Here is a 16,606-nt window from a genome sequence, read left to right as displayed (position 1 = left end):
TTAATCTGTATACCAATATGATTTATTCATACTTAAAATTTAAATTAACATTATTTTCAATAAAATCTACTTTTTGACCAATCACATCACATTAGTGCACAGATTAGTACATAATTATACTTGCAACTATATTTTTTCTTTATCAAAATTACTTCAGAAAAGTAGTCTATATTTTATTATGTTATGTACATTACAAAATTATCATCATCATTTTAATACAATGACAATTTTGCTTATCTATATTTTTCATTATTTTCATTTAATCTACTCAAGACTTTGCCTATCAATATTTTTTATTTTTCTCCTATCACTTATGCATCGTTGAAAATATTTTTTCTTTCATTATAATTACTAAAAAATCTATTACACTATTTTTGTTATTATTTTATCATAATATTTTATTTTTCTCAAGTATATGTCGTTTTATGTCATTTATATCTTAAAAAGTGATTTTTTAATTTATTTCCAAACAAATCTAATATATTTGAAAGTGCTTTAGACATACAGATTTCAAACAATAAATAGCTTTTTAATAGTAGAATTTAACATATTAAGTTTTAAGCTATAAGCTTTAAGTTAAAAGTAATATTTTTCATCAGAACTCCAAACATGCACTAAAGCAATAAAGACCGATTACACAATTATATGACAATTTTTTATTTTAGATAAAATTTTAAAATATTAATTTTTAATATTATTATTTAAAACTTTAAAAAAATTATAAAGATGAGATAAGATAAGATAAAAATTTTATGTCTCATCCTACATGTCAAACCTACCCTAAATTTGTGATGACAGAAATTGTCACCATTCCTTTGACAATCACTATAGATATTGATCTGAACATCATCAATATCATAAATAATCAGGGAAGGCTTTCTTATTATAATAAATGTCCCTTAAAAAATTGATATCCTTCCTAATTTGGGTTGTTGAATATAAGAGCCATGCTGTTGAATCAGCAATTTGTAGGAACTGACCGAATTGGCCATAATTGACGGGAACTAGCTGTTGAAATCAGGAACTAATCAGAACCAATGAAGAACCGGTTGGCATGCGGCAGAAAATTGCTCAAACGAACATCGGCCGATTTGATCTCGGTTTGAACCAATGTCAAACCACCGAACCAGCCGTAGCTATATATGTGTTTTTTAGTTTTATATGAAACAACGTTATTTCACTTAATGTCAAATCTCTCATCTCTCTCTCTCTCTCTCTCCAATGCAATCTCCCCATCTCCATCGCAGGCTGTGCAGCCCTCTCATCTTCCTTTCAAGCTCAAATCTCTCATCTCCCTCTCAAATCTCTGATGATTCTCTTCTCCCTCTCAGCACTGAGTCTTTGACACATGTAGTCTCAAGTTTCCATTCCATTTTTCTATTTTTCGCTTATTTGTAATTTGTTATGAGATTTGTTATTTTGCTTGAGTTAAGCTGTTGAGATCTCATGTTTGTGAGATTCTTTTTGTCAAGAGTGAAATCAAATGAAACACCAATGAATCGAGAGTAACCGGCCAAAACTACGTTGGCGGTTTTACCCCCTTTCATTAGTGGTTTGAACTGAAACCGCACCGATATGATTAGTTTCACCCCTAGTCCTAATGGATTTAGCGTGAGGATGGGTCTCAAATTCTCTTTTTTTATTATTATTTTTTTCATAGATTTTTTTTTATTTCCTTAAACATTTTTAAAATATATAAATTCAAAACATCATTAAAAAAATATCTTTAATCATTAAATTAAAAAAAGTTTCGAAACCCAACTCTTAGTAGCTCTATCATTTTTCATAATAGAAATAGAAAAGAAGCTAAATTCTCTTATAAACGGCATGCAATTGTTAAACTATTTAGCTAGTTGGCCTGCTTTCAATTAGAACATATAAAAGTCAAGTCGGTATGTAGAATACACTTTTCATATTTAAAATGATAAAATTTAATTTATAATATTTAGATTTTAAAATTATTCTTTTAAATCAATTTATGTCATATAAATATTTTTATGAAGTGTGTTACTCGCACCTATTTATTTATAAATAAAATTTTTCTAAATGCAATGGGCATGCTTTGTGTCAAAAAGGAAAAATTAATGGATGAAAATATTTACACTTTAGAAATCTAGAATGAAAACTCTCTACACCACACATGATTTTTTTCTTTTCCTTTATCAAAGATGTGGCATATAGATAATGAGTTAAAGAACCCAATTAGTTTAATAGGAATAAAATAAAAATAAGTGTGTTGTGTGGTGCATGATATAATAAGTAGTAAAACTCAAAAGAATTGAGCTTGATTTGGATAGAGAGATGCTTCTATCTCATTCAATTTCTTTTTATCTCATTTCAATATTTAAACACTATAAATACTTTTAAATTTTAAATTTTTAACTTTTTCATTTAATTATTATCTAATTATTACAACTTTTCAAAACTTTGAAACAAAATATTAAAAAAAAATTAAATATCAAAACAAAAATTATATTAAAAAATTATGTTATAAAGATATTTTAACTTTATAATATTTTTATTTAACTTTTTTTTTTTTCAAAATCTCATAAAGCACTTTAATTCAAAATATTTCACTACCATTTACGAAAAACTCACTTGTCATTTACAAAGTATCTTAACTACTCAAACAAACCCATGACCACCGAGTACCATCTCATCGTTAGGTCAGACGATGATGCGTACTTCTAACATTCTCCACTTTTCGCCAACTTTTCCCTTTCGCTTTATATGGTCTAATACACTTTGCTTTTTATTTTTCTTTAATTAATTAATTAATTAATTTTTTCTGCTCATCATTTATATACCACATATTTAATCAGATAAAATAAATAAACAATTATATATAATCTGAAGATGAAGAAAATTTTTCTTATTTATTTAATTTTAATAATTTTCTAAAAACCATACACGGTCAATACAACACACGAGTCCAAATGATCCTTGCCCAACCGAATGGTTCATCAAAAGCTGAGCTCCTTTAAAATGATGATATTCTAGATGGTCTAAGCCTTTGTCTACTTTAAGATGGCACAATCTTCTTGCCACGACTGCAAAGAACCAATATTGACACGAGAAATAAAACATCCGTGATGATCACTGGTAAGTTCCACAAGACAGTCTTTCTCTCTCAAAAATAAATAAAAAAATAAAGTCATAAAATTTCTAACATACAAGAAGGATGGCAACCAGGCATCACCCCCAAGATATACTCATTCATTCTTTTCTCTTGTTGGCACAAGAAGTGCCTTCTCTCTCTAGCCTTCTGTACGTCCCCTCCCTTTTACACACTTTTATGACAAATCCTCAATAGCAACAAAACAAGACCAATTACCTATAATTGCACAACTTCTCAAATATACAACAACTACACCCCTCTCTAACTTCATGATATGATACCGATTTTCTTCAATTAAGCCTACTTATCAGCAACAACACCACGCTTGTTTTCAGGTGTCATATTCAATTTAAATTAGAGAATCGAGGTATGAGTAGTTTCGGCATCTACCATACTCGAGGAGGCTACCATAAGTACGATCCCACACCCCAATAAAAAGAGACTCTGTATCTGGACTGAATGATATGCCAGCTATTTCGCCAAAGAAATCAATCTCCTGTTCCTTATCGTACCCATTTCTCACATCATATACATGCACAAAATCAGCAGGCTCTGCTATTGCCATATACCGACCATCAGAAGTATAGCGGATAGACCTGATGGCTCCAAGGTTTCCCTTCAGAACAGCGATTGACTTGGATAGATTTCGGGCATCCCAAACCCTGCAGGTTTTGTCCTGGTTTCCAGTAGCAAAAGTCAAACCATCAGGGTGCCACGATGATGCAAATGAGAAATCCAAGTGACCGCGCAAGGACGTTACTGTCTGCAATAATTTTTTTTTAAAGAAGAAATTATATATATTTGGATAGTAAAGCTCCAGGTAGATAATCACCAAATTAGCCAAGAAGAATTAAAAAAGAAAGCGTACCTTTCCAGTTTGGGAGTCCACCATCAGACCATCTGGGTTGTCTCCCACAATTATGAGAAGTTTACCATCCGGACTCAGACAAGTATGCTGTGAATAGTAGTTAAAAGCATGTTATAGCAATATAAAATCAACTCGTTATTCAATTATTAGAACTAACCACTGTTTAGAACTAACGACTGTTTGCAATTTAGCTTTAGTATAAGCAACATCAGGGCGATAGCATCTCACTCCCAAACTACAATATCGGTTAACAAAAAGAAAAGGAGATAAAATTGCATCTTAAACCACAACCATCCAAAACGCAGCACACAGAATCAATCGACAATTTACACAATGTTATCTTGTCTGACAAAATGAGTAGAAGTATAGGAGCATTGACAAATACTACCAAGGGATTATAAGTAATAAATAAATAAATGATATGACCCCATCAACAAAATTATGTGATATGATTGGCCAACTGTCAATGATGCCCAAGTGTTGAGTAAAAAATGGTTCAACTATTCTAAAGAAGGCAAAGATTCATGTAGCTAAAGACTTCTATCACGGACAACATCAGTCAACCCATTAATTGACCAAAAAGTTCTACTCGTCAATCATCATCCCCACACGCCACACATAATTTTTAAATTTTTTTCTCTTACCAACTTTGTAGTGAATGGATGATGAGTAGAAGAATTCAATTAGTTTAGGAATAATAAAACAAAAAAAATTAAAATAAGTGTGGTGTGTGGTGTGTAGGGATGACGAGTGACAAAACCCTATATGACCTGAATCATACTAAAAACTAATTACACAAATATGGCTCCTGCATGCAGGCTTAAGTCATCTGCATTATTTGAGATGGAGTTCTCTGGAGCATGGGTCAGTTTTTATGATTTTCCTGTACTTCTTCTACTTCCAATTTCGTTTTCTCCTTGTATATGTCCTGTGTACTTAGACTCTGTCTTCTGCATTTTCCATTAATAAGATCTACGATTACTTATAAAAATAAAAAATAAAATAAAAATGAAAAAAGAAAAGAGGCTCACATTCACAGGCCAAGGAAAACGGAAGTGCTTAGAAAGTTGAAATTTCTCCATATCAAAGTCTCTAACTCCACAATCATTATTTGAAGCTATGAAGTGAACTGCACCACTGAGGATTAAAAGAGATGAGTCCAATTAGTTTAAGTTCATTGTTCCACCACCAAGACCAAGGCAATAAGTACCTGGAGCTGGCATAGATCTCAATAGCATTGGTTATGGCATTGTCATCATAAGTTGTTCTGGAACAAAAACTAACTCCAGGCCGATCCAGGTGCTGCAAACAGAAAAATACTTGTAAAAGAAATTTTTAGCCCTGATATCCATACTTCGCAACACAGCTTTAAAAATCTTAAAAGGTTAGAGATAGTGACAGGACTATAGTAAAGCTTGATTAATAAGAAACTCCAGGGAATGGAATATTGATGATGCCCAATTGAATAGCAAAAGCCATGTATGCTGTCACCATGCACATAGGTGAACATGCAACCACAGTGCCAATGCTTCTGCAGTCCATAATATCTTTGAGTACCTTTTGAGAAAATACTTACAGAAAAGGTATGCAACTTACCTTGCAAATAAGTTCTCCTTGGAACCCTCCAGCAACAAGCAACTTATCTTTAACAGAAAGAGTACTCACTTGAGTCTGAGTAAATCCCTCCAACAGACTTCCTGGATGCTTCTGTATGGAAAAATAGATGGATAGATTTCAGGGAAGAGCATGATTAACGATCTAGCAAAATACATTTATCACATTAAAGATATCAAAAGCAAGATGCTATTATCAAACTAGAATATCTTCCCAAAAAACCAACCTCTGATGGTGCCACATGCCCTGACACATTAAGAGGTTCAGATTTGCGGCAAGTTAAGGAAGACCAATGGATGACAGAAAAATGAGACATAAGGTAGACATCATGTTTTGAGGTAGCCCAAACCAAGTTCCTCAACTGCATCACCACACAGCAAAAATGTGGGTCAGCCAATAATACCCAAAGTCCTGTTATCCACGAGGAACCATGCCTAGGTATCAGCAATTTATGGAATCTGTGTCGGCAAAGCAATTCAACTAACCCCTTTTAGCAATTATATGTGAAGAGTTTGTAACTGAGAAGGGCTCTGATGAGATTGATTCATGTAAGCTATTTACACCAATAAGAGGATCAACAAAGTGAAGCAAGAGTGAAGAATGGTTGATTACACAGATTTCACTGATTATGAAGAATGGGCGAAGGAGTTTAAAAAACTACAGAAGGAAATGGGAAAACCAAAGGTTATTACGATAATCCATTCGCCTAACCTGAAAATGAAGAATGGTTGACTGCACAGATGTTGAATTCCTTCTGAACTCATAAAATGAGCTCCCTTTCTTGGTAACCTTACAATCCTGTTTGAAATAGATTTTTTTTTTTTTTAAAAAAAAAATGTAATGGTATCAATTTACTCAGTTAAATTACAATTAACAACACAACTAAAAAGTATTAAAACTAAAGAAGACAAAAATAATAACTTTTACCTTCCCCGATCCCTCTCCAGAATGAGGGATGTTTTCATAGTTCTTGTATTGTTCTAGCCTAGTTTGCCTGTACTTCTCCCTAGTGATGCTAAGCCTATCCCAAGGGATCCCCTGGATGTCTTTTCCACTTCTGGCTTGCCCAGCAGTGGTAACTTTGCTATTCTGCACCAGAACTAGAATATTAAGCTATATAAGACATTTAAAATCTAGTTTTCTCCAACAAAAATCATAATGATTTCTGTAAATAGAAGCTACATTCCGTACTAGCATCAAGTAAGAAGAAAGCTTATTTTTATTTAAGCTATGCAAATATGTGATCTTGCAAAACATATCAGTATAAACACAAACCGAGAGGTCATATTCATCAATGTCGGACTCTGAGCCCCCCATTTCTCTACCACGAAACTCATCATCCATCTCATCATCTACATCTTCCATTTCATATTCTTCTGCCATGTATTCAGCATCATCTCCTTGATTCTCAGACATTTTTGGTCTGGCAATTCCACAGCTATTCAGACAGGAATTCAAGCCAAGTCGTAAAGCATCAGAAAAGACAACAAAGCAATGCTTAATCCCAAAAATACCAAGTAATTGATAGGAAACCCTAACTACAAGGCTACACCACTAAACACAAGCATTTTTCAACTATTTACTAAGCACACGAGCCATTCTTTATTGTTTCCTCACCACCTGCTTCAAATATGCATAATATCCTTACTATAAACTGGGATATCCTATTTCTTGTGCTATTGCCAAACCAATTATCATATTTTAATAGTTAGCACATACACAAAGAAGCTCTTCTGCTCCTCTCTTGGTAGAAATATTTTCTTTTATACATAAAAAATATTATAGAAGAATAAATATCTAAATAGCCCTGCTTTGGCAGAACCAACAGGGCATTATGATCATTTACCTTCTAACAAAATAGTGAACATAAATATAAATTAAGCACCTGAACATGAACCAGACTGAATATTTATAAATGAATAAATCTATTTGACGCAAATGAGTGTTGGTACTTTCATTTTATTTAACGATGGTGCTACAGCCACCGACGAAGTCTACCAAGACTTTATTTTTATTTTTTTTCTCTCTATAAGTAAAAAGAGATTTTATTAATCCACGTAATTAGGCAATGCCCAAGTACACAGGAAGTATACAAGAATGAGCCTAATTACAAACTACGCACTATGGAAAGTAGCATAAAAGTCATTAAAACTCGTTCCATTTAATACAATAGATGAAGTCCAAAGCAACAATGTATGAAAGAAAAAGGCCCTTAAACCATCCCGAGTGTTCCCTATTGTCAAAACAACAACCATTTCTTTTGTTCCATGTGCACCGCATTAAGCATAGAGGCACCATCTTCCAAACAGCTGCAATGTGACGATTGCCCCGAATCCCTCTCCAACATGACAATAAATCTATCACCCTCCTAGGCATTATCCATGCGATACCAAGCCTAGTGAAGATTTCATCCCATAAAGCCTTGAATACTTCACAATGAAAAAATGGTTGTTGTATACATAGTGTGCAAGTGTTGGGCAATCCTTTTGAAAAATACTAGAGTCCACTATTAAAAAATTAATTTTTTTCACGTGAATCTCATATTTACTCACTTCTTTTCAAAATATTGTATGACGTTTGCACACTCTACGACTGTAAATATCATTTCTCAAAAACTAAACAAACACAAATGCTAAAAAAAACTGATCAGTACAAATGATAGGTACACTTTCTTGGTGTACCTATCATTTTCCTTTTTTTAATATAATGGGTCAAACGGTAAATCAACCCCCCCAAAAAGAATTTAAAAAAAAAAAAAAACTAATCTTGGAAGTCAAAAATACCAATTTGATTATAAAATGAGTAATGCTAAAAAAGTAGATCCTCATTGAAAAATAAATTTTTCGTGTGTGCTCCAGATTTATCTACTTTTTCACAAGACATGAGCGAAACTTGCACAATCTAGGAAGTTTGCACACTCTAGAATTGCAAATATCATTTCTCAAAATAAGAATCAAATAAGAAGAGCAAGAATATGAAGCGAAGACAATAATTTACAGAGAACAAAAAACAAAAAAAGAAAATATAGATTCAGAAACTTTGTGCACACATGAGGAATCAATTTTTATCATCTTCTTCAAAGCAATGTTTAAATACGCGCGCGCGAACAACCAAAACCCTAGGATCGTAAACAGGTCCTACATATATAATACTTACGGAAATACCAAAAATAAATTGTAAACGAATAAAATAAAATGAAATTCACCTTTATCTTTTTGTCCGCGACAGAGGGTTGGCACGGAACTGTTTCGATCTGTAACCCCCAAAATCAGAATGTGATAAGCATCGTCGCAATATAAAAGCTGATTTTTTAATTAGTATTCAAAGTGGAAAAAACAAAAAATTATTCTTTTTTATTTTATTTTACTTTGGGTATCGAATCGTGAGAACTGAGGAGCGAAAGAATAGAGAAGTTCTAGAGCTACTGGGCCAGCTTGCGTACCAAGCCCATCCGGCCCGGCCCATCACATGGGTTCGCAACTTCGCATGGACAATTCACTGTTACCGGAACGAGCTAACAGCTAATGAAATTTTAAGTTATAAGCAATGGACTCCCTTCGTCCGATTTGGATTGGGAGACTCATCTTATTTTATTTTATTTTATTATTATAATTTTTTTAAAATTTTTATATTAAATATAAATAAATAATTCAACTTTTTCAAATTTCAATTCAATTTTTTCAAATCACAAAACAATAATAACAATATTTTATTTAACTTTTATCTTTCATCTAAAACTATCTCATCCTATCTCATCTAAAAGAATAACGAGATAAGATAAAGAAATTGTGAACATTTTGTAAATAATAATAAAATAATTTATAAACATCTAAAACTATCTCATCCCATCGCATCAAACGTCTCTCTCTCTCTCTCTCTGAAACCGAAACGGGTCCATATGAAAGCTGACGTCGACGTGCGTTGGGCATCTTAGATATTCACTATTTTCAATGTATATGGCTCTAACTATCGCTATTGCGGGCGCATCAAACACAAATCTCTAAGTTGGTTAGACCCTTATGGGCTTTTAAATTAGGGAAGAAGATAACCAAAGGCATAAAAAGTGGGGTGCTATTTGATCGAGAAAGGAGAGCTGGTAATGGTGTAGGTGGGGTGGAGTTGGAGAAGAGGGTTTGATGCTCTCATTGGAGATAACTTGGATTAGTAAAGCTTTCATTTTCTCGAGTGTCAGCATTTGCGTAGTAATCTTAAGAATAGGCTATTTGACTAAGCAGTATTTGGTAGAGTAGAATTGTCTTGCATTACATCCACCAAAAACCCATAACAAAAAACAGAGCATATAATCTCAACTCAGAGGATTTGAAGAACTGAAATGTGATTTGAGTTTTGAAAACATAGCATATAATCTACCATTCTCTACCCAGAAATAGGTTGATGAAGAAGAAGGAATGGGCAGTCAGATTGATAGCGTGGCAGGTTTGGAAGGCATCTACTGTGATGGTCCGTGTGACTACGATGGGGTATGCCGGAAGAGGTGCACCGGTATAGTCTGGATCTCCTTCACCGGTGTGCGGTGGGGTGGGTGTGTTTTCTTTCGAATGGATTTTTGATAAACACGAGCAAAGGGTTTCTATTCTAAGTGGGATTTCTGTAATCTATCCCAAATGCCCTTGCTATGGTGCGACCAGATTTAGGCTTAGATGATGTGCAATGCTGAGGTGTCATTTTATCATTGGTTTCCGATAAACCCCTTATATAGGATGGACCTGCCCAAATAGGAACTCAATTTGGATATGTTAAATGGAGGGGCGCCCACGTGGGGTAGACCCCTCCTCTGGTCTGAATAACGCATGGCTTTAAGCCATGCGTTACTTGCTTATAACGCATGGCTTAAAGGCCATGTGTTACTATCATTTAATTGGCAGTTTAAGGCTGGCCTTTAAAGCCAGTCATGTAGGGGAGGCTATATATAACCTCTCCCTCTTTTAGTTCTTGGTAATAATCAGAATAGTGAAAATCTCTCTCTCTCTTTTGTTCTCTCTTAAAATAGTATTTAGGCTGTGGATTTGTTAAGTGTTACTCTAGTTTTATACTACGTAGTACACTTTACCACTAAGTGAAAACTCTTGAGATTTGTCTATCTGGAGAAACTTGTGAAGCAACTTTATAAGCTGAGTTTGAGGTACTTTCCAATGTGCTTTCTTACATTGGTATCAAAGCTTTTATAGTTGCTTCCATTTTTTTTTTATTTGCATATGCATGTAAACTGTGAATGTGCTATTTTATTATTTTTATGTTGTTTGCACACACGTGGTGCTGCAAATTTTGTTTAAAAAATAAAAACATTCATGTCTAGGTTGAGCTACTGTGCAGTGGTGCTGCGCTCACCACCCACACACGGTGGTGCAGCGAGCACCACCTCAGCACTTGGTGGTGCAGCGTGCACCACCTGTACGTGGAGGTGCAGCACGCACCAAAGGGTGTTGCGCAGCACCCTTGTGATGGTGTTGCGCGCACCACGGTGCCGCACGCACTAGCAGGAGCCCACGGTGCTCCGTGCACCGTGAGGGCACCATAGCGGTGCTGCGCGCACCAGAGGGGTCTTGCTGCAGCACCCAACTTCCTTTGGAAGTAGTTTCTGACGGACAGCAGCGTCGGTGACCTCCACAAACGGCAGCCGAAGCTAGCTGTTTTTTGAGTTACTGTTCACGTGAACAGTAGTGGTTAGAGGAAGAAGATGACTCTTAGGTCATCTGTTTCAGTATGGGCTTGGGTTTGTTCGGCCCAATTTTTTTTTTTCCTTTTCCTTCCAAATGAAATGGGCTGGGCCTTTCAGCCCATTTGTTTTCTGTTTAAAAAAAATACAAAAAATGGGCATTTCGGCCCAGTGTTTTTTTCATTTTTTAAAGTTAAGCCCATTTTTTTCAATGAAATAAAAGAATGAAGTGGCACAATGGGGTTTTGAACCCACCAGAGGGGTGCTGCTGCAGCACCCAACTTCCTGAAAGCAGTTTCTGACAAACAGCGGCGTCGGTGACCTCCATAAACGGCAGCCGAACCTAGCTGTTTTTTGAGTTACTGTTCACGTGAACAGTAACGGTTGGAGGAAGAAGATGACTCTTAGGTCATCTGTTTCAGTATGGGCTTGGGTTTTTTCGGCCCAATTTTTTTTTTCTTTTCCTTCCAAATGAAATGGGTTGGGCCTTTCAGCCCATTTGTTTTCTGTTTAAAAAAAAAATACAAAAAAGGGGCATTTCGGCCCAGTGTTTTTTTTTCAGTTTTTAAAGTTAAGCCCATTTTTTTCAATGAAATAAAAGAATGAAGTGGCACAATGGGGTTTTGAACCCAAGACCACCTACTAAACTAAGGAGATAGGCGCACTACTGGGTTGCGAATGTCCTTTGGTTTAGGTGGAGGTTTTAAATGTTTTTATAATAGTTTTTTTTGGTTAAAAAAATAAAATAAAATAAAATAAAATAAAATTTTGGCATGATTAAATATATGCTTAAATATATTGTTATATTACATGTGATATTTTATTTAATGTTTTAGATTAAAAGTGATTACATGTGAATATTTGGTTATATTCATTCTATTTTTTTTTTCCATAATGTTATATTACATGTGATCTTTTATTTAATTTTTAGATTAAATGTGATAACATGTATGTGTGTATTGAACATGTAGAAATGTGATTATTTTATCACCTATGAATGTTAGACTTTAATGTTTAGACATTAGTCTTTATTTCTTTTAGTGATAAAATAGAATGTCCCACTAAATAGTCTTAGTTAGAATTGTCAGTGTGAATGATAGGCTGAAAGAATTGCAGTAACCCCAGTAAGAACTGTAAATGCACTGTATAGCCAAAAGACCATAGTGACCCTAGTAAGAACTGTAAATGCACTGTATAGCCAAAAAGACTACAGTGGTCCCAGTAAGAACTGTAAATGCACTAATGAAACAAGAAAAATGGACTGTAATGGTCTTATATGAACCATCTTTGTAGACTGGCCCAACATGTTACTGTAGTCTAGCTGTCTTTGTAGACTGGCCCAACAGGTTGCTATGGTCTGGTTAGCTGTCCTTGTAGACTGGCCCAAAAGGTTACTGCTGTTTTAGTAGGTTATGTCTTTACATGTGACTAGGGCTAGATGACTACTTAAGATAGTGGGAGTATGGTTGAGATTTATGATGATAAATTCTCCCATATTTGGTTTTTAAAATTTGCGCGGGAATTAGGTTAGAAAGTTAATAATTAGATATTGTGGTGCAAGAGGTGATTTTGAAACCTAGCGATTTTTCAATCTTGCGACATGTCTAAATTATTTTTTTTCTAACTTGAAAGGACGCATCAAATCTCTTAGGTGTGTGTGTAATATCCCTTCTTTGCGTATTGTAGTGAAATGGCATTCAAGAATATTGTTGCCTACTTAAACAAATGGGAGAAATTAGATGGAAAAAACTATGACATATGGCATCGCAAGATCCAATATATCTTAGATGAGCAAGAGGTCTTGGAGGCCTTATCTCACACCTTACTGTGCCGGAAGAAGGGAACTCGGAACAACATAAGATAGATCAACAAGCCTATACTCAATGGACTAAGAAAAATCGGTGCACGCGCATAATAATGTTAAGCAGCATGCATAATGATCTAATGTGTGAGTTCGAGGTCTGTGACACTGCCCAAAGCATGTGGGAGACTTTGAAATTGAAGTTTGGTGGAACTTCAACCACTAGATTGCGTGGATTAACCATGAGGTTCGATTCCTATAAGGTGCGCTCTGATCACACGATGAAGCAGCATCTTAGGACTATGTCAACTATGATCCGCGAACTTAGGTCGGCAGGAAACAACCTGACAGATGAACAACAAGTACAGACAGTGATAAGATCACTACCGAATTCTTGAGAGAATATGAGCCAAAACCTGACGCATAAAGAGAATATCAAAGACTTTGATGATGTCTCGCGTCACTTGGAATTGGAGGTTGAGCGCCTAGAGGCTGCTAAGCCCAATCATACAACTTGTGTGGCTAATGTTGGTTCGCGTAAGGCATCAAGGCCTAAGCGCAAGAAGTCCAAGAATGTGGTAGCTGCTGAACAAATTAAAAAGGTGTCAGAAACTTCTCAGTGCACCAAGAGGGGTAAGCGCGGGAAAAACAAGTCAAAATTAAAGTGCTTCAACTGTAGAAAGATTGGCCACTTCGCTCGCGACTGCACTGAGCCGAAGAAGATACACTCTAACTTTTCTCGTATTGTTTTTATAACTAGCCATGTGATGGTTGATGACTCATATCCTTTGTGGACTGTTGATTCAAGAGCGACCGAACACATAGCGCGAGATAGAGTCGGATTTGTGAAGTATTGCCAGATTCCAATTAGGAGTCATGATATCAAGGTAGGGAATAGAGCTAGCGTGGAGGTACTGGGACTTGGTACCTACAAGCTGGACTTGCGGGGTGGCCGCACTCTTTTCCTCCACAATGTGCTATACGCTCCCGAGATCCTACGAAACTTAATTTCAGTTGTTACTCTATTAAAACTTAGTTTTCGAATTGTTTTTTAAAACAATTATGTTTTCTTTTATTTGGGTCATGTGTTTTATGACAATGCTTTTCTGCAAGATGATTTTATGATATTGGATTTGGTTTATTCTAATAGAAATGAATCTATTACTTTTCTTTCTTCATCTACTGATAATTTGGATTCATATACATGACATGCTAGGCTTGACCATATAGGGCAAGATAGAATGACTCGGTTAGCTAGAGAAGGCCTAATAGGCAATCTCGCTAGGGTCATCTTGCTCATGTGTGAATATTGTCTAATGGGAAAAGTTAAGAGAAAACCATTTGGAAAAACCACTAGGGCATCTTTTCCACTGCAATTAGTCCACTCGGACATCTGTGGTCCAATGAGTGTGAGGGCAAGACACGGAGGTGTTTACTTCATCACTTTTATAGATGATTTTTCACGTTACGATCATGTCTACTTAATCTCTCATAAGTCTGAAGCATTGGAATGTTTTAGGCAATATCTAAGAATGGTTGATAATCAGTTAGACAAGAGTTTAAAAACTCTAAGAACTGATCGGGGACAAGAATATCTCTCTGAGCAATTTAAAAGGCTATATGATGAAAAAGGAATCAAAAAACAGTTAACGATGCTGAGTAAGCCACAGCAGAATGGAGTGGCGAAAAGAAGAAATCGAACACTGCTTGAGATAGTTAGATCAATGATAGCGCAAGAAAATCTACCAATTTCTTTTTGGGGATGCACTTTTGACTGCTGCCTACATTCTTAACCGAGTGCCCTCCAAATTAATAACTTCCAACCCATATGAACTATGGACCGGCGAGAAATCAAATTTGAGTAACTTGCGGCCATGGGGTTCAACGGGTTTTGTTCATGATTTTTCTCATAAGTATGGAAAATTAGACCCTAGAGGGAAGATGTGTATTTTTATAAGGTACTCAGAACACTCTAGAGGGTATGTGTTAATAGGTGAACAAACTAATAGAAGTGTAACTGAGATTGAATCACGAGATGTGGATTTCATTGAAAATAAATTTCCAAGTAGAGATGAGGTTGCTAGGAGTTTAGAATTTCGTGAGATTGTGGAACAAGAGAAAAGTGCTCTAAGGAATTTAGTTGAGAATGAGGAAGAAATTATTCAAACTCCTACAAATAATAAAAAGGACTTAAATCCTAGTGGGAGCACACCACTTGTCAATCAATCACAACAACCTCAGCCGCGTAGAAGCACACGTGAAAGTATTCCCCGTCGTCGTTTTGAGATTGAAGGGGAAGTTTTTATGGTAGCTCCACATGATGATGATGAGCTTAGGACAATTCATGAAGCTCTCTCATCTTCTACTAAAGATGAGTGGATAAAAGCTCTTAATGATGAGATTGAGTCTATGAAGACTAATCAGGTCTAGGATCTGGTTGATTTACCGACAGAGCGTAAGACTATTAGGAACAAATGGATTCTTAAAGTCAAACGCAAGTCAGATGGATCGATAGATAAGTACAAATCTCGCTTAGTGGTGAAAGGATATACCCAACAGGAGGGTATAGACTATGAGGAAACTTTTTCAACAGTGGTGAGGTTTGCTTCAATTCGCCTGATTCTAACTATAGTAGCAAACATGGATTTGGAACTCTACCAAATGGATGTTAAGACAACATTTCTCAATGAAGGACTAGATGAGGAGATCTATATGGATCAACCAACGGGTTTTGTGGTCAAAGATCAAGAGCGCAAAGTATGCAAGTTCAAAAGATCAATATATGGCCTAAAACAATCATCTAGGCAATGGTGCCTCAGATTCCATCGAGTCGTTCTTTCGAATGGGTTTACAATGTTCACAGAGGACCATTGTGTCTATGTCAAAAGGTCCAAGAAGAGTTTCATTATGTTGTCATTATATGTTGACGACATACTACTAGCTGGAAATGATAAAGTGTTGATAGTCGTCACAAAAGAGTGGTTATCCTTCAATTTTGAGATGAAGGATATGGGTGAAGTAGAATACATTCTGGGAGTTAAGATCTATAGAGATCGCTCAAAGAGACTTTTGTGTTTGTCCCAACAGACTTACATAAAGAAAGTCTTCGAGCGTTTCCTGATGAATGGATGTAAACCCATTGACACCCCTGTTACAAAAAGCGAGTACTTATCTAAAGAGTTGTGTCCTAAGACTCAAATAGAAAAGGAAAAGATAGCCCGTGCCCCTTATGCTAATGCTGTGGGTAGTCTGATGTACGCAATAATGTGTACTCGGCCTGACATATGCTATGCAGTTGGCTTAGTGAGTAGATTCCAATCTAACCCCAGACTGGCTTACTGGAAAGCAATCAAGAGGATTATACGATATCTCAAGGGAACTGCAGACTATGTGCTATGCTATCAAGGTTCAGATTTGCAGCTAAAAGGTTACAATGATGCCGACTGAGGCAGTGACCTAGATGAGCGTAAATCAACCACTGGGTATGCCTTTCTGCTCAACAATGGCGCCATTACATGGAGCAGCAAG

The 16,606-nt window shown here is 35.7% G+C and overlaps 1 protein-coding gene across 4 annotated transcripts; it reads right to left on the bottom strand.

The window, feature by feature from the left end:
• Positions 1–3,066: 3,066 nt before the first annotated feature.
• LOC122289890 (uncharacterized WD repeat-containing protein C2A9.03-like) lies at positions 3,067–8,969 on the bottom strand. 4 transcript variants are annotated; one of them, XM_043097265.1, is made up of 10 exons: positions 8,806–8,969; positions 6,876–7,023; positions 6,528–6,689; positions 6,312–6,398; positions 5,827–5,961; positions 5,583–5,693; positions 5,197–5,288; positions 5,018–5,123; positions 3,987–4,073; positions 3,067–3,881 (listed from the first exon to the last, which is right to left on the bottom strand). In XM_043097265.1, exons 2-10 carry the CDS (start codon positions 7,014–7,016, stop codon positions 3,468–3,470), a joined length of 1,335 nt encoding a protein of 444 aa, XP_042953199.1. In that variant the 5' UTR covers positions 7,017–7,023; positions 8,806–8,969; the 3' UTR covers positions 3,067–3,467. The 4 variants fall into 4 exon arrangements, with proteins under 4 accessions (XP_042953199.1, XP_042953198.1, XP_042953197.1 ...); XM_043097264.1 differs by having other exon boundaries at positions 6,876–7,038; positions 8,806–8,968; XM_043097263.1 differs by lacking the exon at positions 8,806–8,969 and adding an exon at positions 7,853–8,745 and having other exon boundaries at positions 6,876–7,038.
• Between the last annotated feature and the right edge of the window lie 7,637 nt (positions 8,970–16,606).

Source organism: Carya illinoinensis, chromosome 12 (assembly GCF_018687715.1).
Source record: "Carya illinoinensis cultivar Pawnee chromosome 12, C.illinoinensisPawnee_v1, whole genome shotgun sequence".
Taxonomy (NCBI): domain Eukaryota; kingdom Viridiplantae; phylum Streptophyta; class Magnoliopsida; order Fagales; family Juglandaceae; genus Carya; species Carya illinoinensis.
This window is presented reverse-complemented; position numbering and strand designations above follow the sequence as displayed.

Excerpts from the sequence above, each read along its gene's own strand:
- LOC122289890 (XM_043097263.1), bottom strand. The coding sequence starts at position 7,947 with ATGTTGGAGAGGGATTCGGGGCAATCGTCACATTGCAGCTGTTTGGAA. Across the intron at positions 5,962-6,311 it reads CAACCATTCTTCATTTTCAG|TTGAGGAACTTGGTTTGGGC; the intron begins GTTAGGCGAATG and ends GTGGTGATGCAG. Across the intron at positions 4,074-5,017 it reads GTTTTCCTTGGCCTGTGAAT|CATACTTGTCTGAGTCCGGA; the intron begins GTGAGCCTCTTT and ends TACTATTCACAG.